The sequence below is a fragment of the Neophocaena asiaeorientalis genome, unplaced genomic scaffold, assembly GCF_003031525.2.
Source record: "Neophocaena asiaeorientalis asiaeorientalis breed wild unplaced genomic scaffold, Neophocaena_asiaeorientalis_V1.1 scaffold78, whole genome shotgun sequence".
NCBI lineage: Eukaryota > Metazoa > Chordata > Mammalia > Artiodactyla > Phocoenidae > Neophocaena > Neophocaena asiaeorientalis.
The window spans coordinates 19,253,213-19,261,515 of record NW_020175018.1 but is presented as its reverse complement, the minus strand read 5'-3'; the positions used below and the strand labels follow the sequence as shown (position 1 = coordinate 19,261,515).

At 53.5% G+C, this 8,303-nt stretch overlaps 1 protein-coding gene across 1 annotated transcript in view; it reads left to right on the top strand.

Annotated features, from left to right (window-relative positions):
* Window positions 1–8,303, top strand: part of SEC16A (SEC16 homolog A, endoplasmic reticulum export factor) — a 33,811-nt gene that overhangs the window by 538 nt on the left and 24,970 nt on the right. Inside the window, 1 exon segment of the mRNA XM_024762133.1 lies at window positions 3,977–7,663. Coding sequence (XP_024617901.1) covers window positions 4,046–7,663 — 3,618 coding nt within the window. The 5' untranslated portion in view covers window positions 3,977–4,045.

The following is an 8,303-nucleotide window of genomic DNA, read 5'->3' as shown; positions in this document are numbered from 1 at the left end:
CGGTCGGCCGGGGGCCTGCGGGCTGGGAGGGTGGGGCAGACCCCTTGGTTACCTGCCCGCTCAGGCCGACGCGGCCTCCACCTGCACGGGCTGTCGGGTCAGTTGAGTGGACACTAGCCGTGGTGGCCTCGGTGTGGGGAAGGCCTCGGTGTGTGGAAAGGCTGGAAGAAAAGCCAGACCTGCAACTTTTTAAGGAGTAGAAGCATTTAGGAAATTTTTTTAACAGTTTAGCTTGCCCTTTGCTTCGAAGGTTCTGAAGTTTTGTGTTCATTGGTTGAAAGGTTTCTGCTGAGCCGTGCGGGCGATGAGGTAGATTGACATTTGAACCAAGAAACAGCCTTGTTGCGTCTGTTGGTAATGGGGCGAGGTGACCAAGATGTTGCAACCGAGGTCGAGCGCTGTGTTTTATATCAAGGGGCAGAGGGATGTGTAAGCCGGCCTGCCCTTTTTGTGAAGAAGGTATTACAGGAGAGCGTCTGGACATGACACAGCCATTTAAAATCAGCTGTTGCTGCTTTACCCGAAGAGTTTTAAATGGTTTGGAGATTGTGAGTTGCTTATTAAGATTTTGTTTTAAATACATATGATGCAGATGTTAACCAGAGAGGTATTTCCCATCCCCGGATATGGCAAGAAGCAAACTGAGTCACAGACAGTTGTTCCTAGGTTGATACTTTTGCAAGTTTCAGCCTCCCTGCAGTTTTTTTTCCCCCTGCCCTTTCTTAGGGTTCCAGGCACTGTTACCTTACAAAGATAGAGCAAGAGGCAAAAAAAAAAAATCAGTTCTTTCTTGTTCTTTGTGACTCATACACCCTTAAGAGCAGTTACTGCAGTAAGTCTCAGAATTGTACGGAAAGTTTTCTCCAGGGTATGTGTGCAGATGTTAATGTGGTTCCTTCTTGCCTCTGTAAACATCTTTTCCGGGTGTCCTTTTTGCTCCTTGTCATGTTTTGCGGTGTTTAGACACTCCCTTCTTTAACATCTAAATGTGTATGATTCTGTACTTAGAAAAGTTGGAGTCTGTGCTGTCTTTGTGTCCGGTGTCCCCTAGTCTGATAGGTACGTCGCTGCCGTGAGGGAGATTGTGGGCAGAGCATAGACTCCCAGGTGCTTCCTGACACTCTGGTTGGTTTACACACTTACGCTTGAGGCGACGGCCCTGGCAGGAGAGGAGTGTGCTGCAGTTACTGCAGTAAGTCTCAGAATTGTACGGAAAGTTTTCTCCAGGGTATGTGTGCAGATGTTAATGTGGTTCCTTCTTGCCTCTGTAAACATCTTTTCCGGGTGTCCTTTTTGCTCCTTGTCATGTTTTGCGGTGTTTAGACACTCCCTTCTTTAACATCTAAATGTGTATGATTCTGTACTTAGAAAAGTTGGAGTCTGTGCTGTCTTTGTGTCCGGTGTCCCCTAGTCTGATAGGTACGTCGCTTAGCAGTTGCCGTGAGGGAGATTGTGGGCAGAGCATAGACTCCCAGGTGCTTCCTGACACTCTGGTTGGTTTACACACTTACGCTTGAGGCGACGGCCCTGGCAGGAGAGGAGTGTGCCTTCAGTATCTCAGTTCAGTAGCCAGGAATTTATTTCGAAACAGGTTGTGTTTATTTCACATAGATCCAAGGCAGCTTAATTGAAGAGCTGGGGTCATGAATAATGCATCTTTAGGAAGGTCAGCTGGTTTCTTTGAAGCAGTCTGCCTTTTTTAAAGTTAGGTGACTTGAGGCTACAGGATGACTTACTAGACAGAATAAAATTCTCTGTAGTCAAAAGATAAACGATATGCCCTTGCATTGTTTTTCTGCTGGTGAATATAAAGAAAATCAAAAGAATAATGTTCAAGGCAGAAGGTTGTTCCAAATAAAATTCAGTATATTGCTAAAAAGCTCCCAGTTGTTGGGGAGAGAAGGGGAAGCTGCTCTGTAGGGAAGTGATAGTGTTTGCTTATAAAACGATTCTTAGTCCAGGAGTTGAGAAAATAATTTTAAGGAAGTTTCTGCAAGGAAAACATCTTAAGTATAAATGTTATGTGAAATGTAGATTCTGGTAAGATTTCCCTGTTAAACAGCCATAGGGATTTGGGCCTCCCAAAATCCACTGTGAATAGAATTTCATAAGATTAAACCCAGAAGGGACTTTGAAACCATCATTTCATTTCTCACTTTATAGGTGAAGAAATTGGGTCACAGAAGGAGCAGTGGTTGTGGCTGAGCCACTCAGCGGACGCCCAGTCTGGCTCTCACAGTGACACGTGGGGAATAAATCCTCTGGACCTGTTCTCTGTGTGTGTGTGTGTGTGTGTGTGTCTTTCTTTTTTAATATATGCTGTCTAGTGTGGTTGAGGGTCTCCTGCTGAAGCCTTACGAGGACGATGTCATGTCCTATAAGATGCGTCTCTTTCACAGATAAGAGGAAGAGGCTCTGCTTCTCCTCCCCTTGCTCCGTATAAAGCTGAGCTGCACACGTTCTTCGTTTTAAAATGACAGCTTAGAACCAAATGAAGTCTCTGATGCTGTTCCTCATGTATTTAATTCCATTAAATTTGAGTGAGTTTCAAAGTGCGTGTCTTTCAGAAAGGGTTCCCCGTTGGCCTGGGACGAGAGTGTGTGCGGGCAGTAGTAGTAATGGATTCATAGATTCATAGGACTCGTTGTCAGATGGGAATAGGAACTTTCATTTGTAAATAACTTTACTCAATATACGTTTACACACTTTTGCTTTCGTCTGAGTATCAGAAAGATTCCCAAGCACAGAAGCGTTGTACACATGCAGCAATGTGTGTGCTAAACTCAGGAGTCCTGTCATTTCTTCCTCTGTTGTTGACATTTTTCTGTGATGGGCTCCACTTAATCTGTTTGTGAAGGTTGTTCTGGGGAGAAGGACTGACATACAAAGGAGGATTTTGTAAAGAGACCATGCTTGGATTTTTGTCTCAAAAGTGCAGGTTAACTATTCAAAATTATACTTAGTGTGTTTTAGTAAAAAACAACAACAAAAAACGCTGTAAAGAGGATTTCTACCCCCTTGTTTTTTTTTTTTTTTTGCGGTACGCGGGGCTCTCACTGTTGTGGCCTCTCCCGCCGCAGAGCACAGGCTCCGGACGCGCAGGCTCAGCGGCCATGGCTCACGGGCCCAGCCGCTCCGCGGCATGTGGGATCTTCCCGGACCGGGGCACGAACCCGTGTCCCCTGCATCGGCAGGCGGACTCTCAGCCACTGCGCCACCAGGGAAGCCCCGCCCCCTTGTTTTCTATAAAGGGTTTATGGGCGCATAGTTGTTACAACTCTGGTTATCGGAGGCAGCTTGTTTTGCTAGTGGTGTGCCAACCAGTCACGGTGCAGAAAATGAGACATTTTACAGGGTGGGATACGAGGCATTTTAGGTGAATACATTTTAGATGTTCATTTTGCAGCTTATATTACTCTGTAATGCTCTTTCATTAAAGAAAACAGAGGAGCAAATTTTTAACTTTTGTTTTCCTTTCAAAATTTAGAATTAACCTGTATGAAAAGTATGATATGCAGTCTTAATAGAGGAGTTGGCTTTTTCTTGGTCTGCGATAATTTACAGGAAAATGTGGAGGGACTGCGTACCTGGTGTGACAGGCGTTAGCTTCTGCTTGGTCCCTGCCAGCTTGCTGAGGGCATCGTGGAGGCGGTGGGCGTTGCCCCTGGGTGTGTAGCTGGGGTACGTAACTGAATCTCGGCGAAGGGCAGCGAGTCATCTCAAGGCACTCGGCTGGCCCAGGCACAGCCAGCTTCTGCGTCCCGGCCATGCTGTCACCCCGGGTCCTCCCTCCCGAAATGCCCAGGACGGCAGTTCTCACGGGCGTGGAGACAGGAGAGGTGTATCCCTCAGGACTGCGTGATGCAAAAGCGTTTGCAGCCTTTTTCTTCTTTCTTAGTTTTCCTGATTGCAGCCAGGACTTTGAATACGTGGATTTTATGTATTAATTCTTTTTCTTTCTCTTTTTCTTTTTCAGTTCAAAGTAAGGAACACCTCGATCCTGCTTCTTCCTGTAAGCGGCATCTCATTGTGCGGGAGCTCGATCATGCAACCTCCACCCCAGGCTGTCCCGTCTGGCGTGGTCCGGCCACCTCCGTCCGGGAGTCCTCAGAACATGTTCTGGTCCAACAGCCCGTACAGGAGACAGGCCAACAGTAATGCACCGGTGGCCCCGATAACCTGCCCGCTGCAGCCGGTGACAGACCCGTTTGCTTTTAGTAGACAGGCGCTCCAAAATACATCATCGGGCAGTGCGTCTAAAAGCGGCCCGCTCGTTGTGCAAGGCCCAGCCCCACCATTGTCTCTTCAGCGTGCTGGTCTGCCTGGGCCACACACAAATGCCGGGGATAGCTCCCAAGGACCCTGCGAGCCTCTGCCAGCCCCTCCGTTGCAGCCCAGGTCAGATGCCAGCCCGTTTCCCGGCGTACTGAGCCCCTCGGCACCTCCTGGGCCCGAGGTGAACAGGAGAGTCGAGGTCGCTCCCGGCCCGGAGCCTGAAGTACAGACCCCGCCGTATCCTCCTCAGTACATTCCAGGAGTGGGTCCTGACAGCTGTCGTGTGGGCCATCCACAGGCGAACACGCCACGGCCCGACAGACCCCTGAGCAGGCCGAGCCTGCACGACGGCACCGCGACACCAGCAGCGCCCCCTTTCCTCCCTCAGCCTCGTCAGCAAACGCCCGGGCAGTGGGGGCCGGTGCAGGGAGGCCCGCAGCCCTCGGGGCAGCATTACCGACCCTGCCCTGAGGGACCTGTGCAGAACACGGTGTGCCACGCCTCCAGCGCTGCCCACTTTCCCGCTCCGTCCAACCCGCGTCAGGGTCCTGGCCACGAGCAACACGGCCCCCTGGTGTCTTTACCGGGACCCTCGGCCAGTGACGGGAGAAATGAGGCAGTCTACCTGCAAAGTGGAAACCACTCAGCAAATAGCTTTGATCCAGAAAATGCATTCAGGCAGAATTCCAGAGTTGGGAACGCTCGGGCGGGCCAGGAGTTCAGGTTGAGTCCAGGAGTGAATAGAGAGCAGTTGTCAGACCTGGCTCTCATTAACCCCCTCGCTCAGGGAAACAGCCCAGAAAGCCACTCGCACAACCCCCTGGGTGCCGGGAGCAGCTGGACCCTGCCGGAAGCGGGCTCGGGAGCGCTCTCCATGTTTTTCAAAGGAGGAGAGACAGAGAACGAAGAAAACCTCACATCTGAAAAAGCAGTCTCTGCCGGCCAGTCTGACTTTGATGGTTTCTCCCCCAGCCCGGGCCTCGGCCAGCCTCCTGCACACATGGGGGCAGGAGGCGTTTATCAGGCCTTTCTCAAAGGTTCCGGCAGCGAACCCACGCAGCAGGGAGGAGACCCACAGCCTTACTTGTCTCAGTCTGCAGGCATCCGACACGACAAAGCAACCACTAACGCTGCCGCTGTTGACATGTGGGGTGACACAGCACGTGCGGGGACTCACGGTGCTGGTGGCCCGCGGTACGAGAACGTCGAGAACCTAGAGTTCATTCAGAACCAAGAAGTTCTGCCGAGTGAGCCCCTAAGCGCAGACCCTTCCTCCCCAAGCGCTCAGCTCAGATACGGGCCCCTTCCCGGGCCGGCTGTCCCCAGGCTCAGTGCCGTGGGCCACGCTGGAGGCGGGAGCCCTAATCTCGAGGCCCCAGATGCGACGGCACAGCCTGCGCGGGCTGAGAGCGTGTCTTCCAGTTACAGCAGCCAGAGCCCCCGGGGTCTTCCCGGTGCAGCTAGGCCCCACGACTCGGGGGGCACGTTCATTCAGCAGGAGGTTGGAAAACCTGAACATGAGGCTCCGGGGAGGTTTTTTAAGCAGATCGATTCTTCTCCTGTGGGAGGCGAGACAGACAAGAACACTGTGAGCCAGAGCTACCGCGGCAGCCTGCCCCAGCCCTCGGCCCCGAGCCCCCCAAAACCTACGGGAATATTTCAGACGAGTGCAAATAGTTCTTTTGAACCAGTGAAATCGCACTTCACTGGAGTAAAGCCAGTCGAGGCAGACCGCGCCAGCGTGGTGGGCGAGGTGAGGGGGCCCAGCGCCCACCAGATGCAGCACAGAGCGGCCGCTGCCGCGCCCGACGCCTCCCCTGGCAACCTGGAGCAGCCCCCCGACAACATGGAGACCCTCTTCCTGCCCCGGGTCTGTGCTCCCCCTCTCGCCACACCCGCGGAGGCCAGTCCCGGGCTTCTGCACGCCGCGGGGCCGCCCTTGGAAGCTGTGCTCCCCGCGCCTGAGAAGAGGCCCTTGACCAGGGCGCAGGGGCCTGTGAAGTGTGAGAGCCCAGCCACGACTCTGTGGGCGCAGAACGAGCTGCCAGATTTTGGAGGCAATGTCCTCCTGGCCCCAGCCGCCCCCGCACTTCACATGCCCGCGAAACCTCCGCCATCTGAAGTGATCCAGCCTCCAGACGAGGGGGTGTGCGGCCAGCAGTCCCGGCAGCCGGGCCCCGGCCCCACCGTGCAGAGCGGGGACGGCATTGGTGCTTCCGAGAATCTCGAGAATCCTCCCCAAATGGGCGAAGAGGAGGCCCTCCCGTCCCAGGCAGGTCCAGGATATGCCAGTCTGCTGTCCTCCCCACCCGCCGAGTCTTTGCAGAATCAGCCAGTCTTGCTCGCCCAGCCTGATCACAGCTATAATCTGGCTCAGCCGGTCAATTTCTCTGTGTCCTCGCTGACTCCTAATGAGAAGGATCAGTCCTGGGGAGGCTCTTCGGTGGCAGACAAGCCCACGGTAAGCAGCCAGGCTGGGGGTGATTCTGGAGAAAACGCTCCTTTGTCTGGGACTCCAGCTGGCGCTCTCTTCTCGCCTCTGCCTAACCACCTCGCCCAGAGTAATTTCCCACAAGTCTGTGGTACCTCGGAAATGGTTTCGAGCCAGCCTGCTAGTTCACTGGTTCAACGGCCATCTCATCCAGTTCCAAAGAACTTGCTTCCGGAAAGTCAAAAGATTCATAAAGCAGAGAGCATTCTTCCCGAGTTAGTTACCAGTCCTGCCGGAAGCACAGGCGTGATGTTAGTTCCACCTGCAAACAATACCTCGGTACCTGATAGTAATAAGGCAAATCACTCCGGCAGTCGGGATGAAGCTTCGGGAGCCCTAGACTTTACATTCAGTCGGACTTTGGAAAATCCTGTAGGAATGTATAGCCCGGCCCAAGCTGATAGCCCAGCTTCTTGCCAGCAGACCATCTCCAGTCACAGACCGCACGGACCTGGGGCGCACACCCCAGACCGTTTCTACCAACAGGTGACGAAAGCTGCTCAGGACCAGCGTGGCCCAGAGAGAGCCCAGCAGGAGACGGCCCCTCCCCCTCCCCCTCCCCCTCCGCAGGGGCCCAAAGCAGCACTTCCAGAGCCTTCAAACCCAGGAGGTCCGCCAGGGCAAGGACAGCCCCCAAGCCCAGCCCATCCATCTGCAAGTCCGGCTCTAGCTGACATGGGCCAGCAGCTGCTGCCTCGACCACCTCGGTCCTCCAGCGTGTCCGTCGCATCTACCAGCTCAAGCCAGGCGGCCGCACGGTCTGACCAGCAGTGGCTGCAGCCGCCGCCTCCAGACTTGGCGTCCTATTACTATTACAGGTCCCTGTACGATGGCTACCAGCCCCCGTACCCGTCACCGTACCCGCCGGATCCCGGCACCGCCCCCCACTATTACCAGGTAGGGCTGAGTTTGTGGACTGTTGAGCCCCCGACCGGTGGTTTCTTTCTCACGTCATGTGCCTCGGTGGGCTTCTGTTGGTCAGTTCTGAGGTGACCCGTGGGCGGCCGTCACGTGCTGCTTCGCGAGAGGAGTGCTGCCTGGTCACAGCTCGTTCTGCTGAGCGCGGCCTTTCTCTTGGAAGTCCACACCGTGCGCTAGCACATTGAGTTGGGTAGAATACCTGATTAATTTTTAACACAGCACATCCCAACTCACGTGACGGAAAGGACCTTTGTTTCCCGTCCTGCCTGTTGGCTTTCCGCAGACCCGGGGTTCTTGGTTGCACAGTTTGGGAAACTGGAATAGCCTCCTGAAGCTTCTTTGTGGTTTTGACCTTAAAACCTACCTAAGAAGCAAGAGGAAAACTCTAGTCTTTCACGTGCCTCCTTCAGAATGAAATTATTTAGGGGAAAAAGTTAGGTTTGGAGTGTCATCCAAATGAAACAGCTAAGAGTGGTGTAATTCCATAAGCTTCTTTCAGGTACGTTGTGATAGCGGCAGCAGAGCAAGGGGCCCCACTGTGCTCCCCAGAAGACTCTTGCCTCTTTTCACACTGATGCAGGCCCACGAATGTCGTTTAAGTTCTGTTTAATCCTGC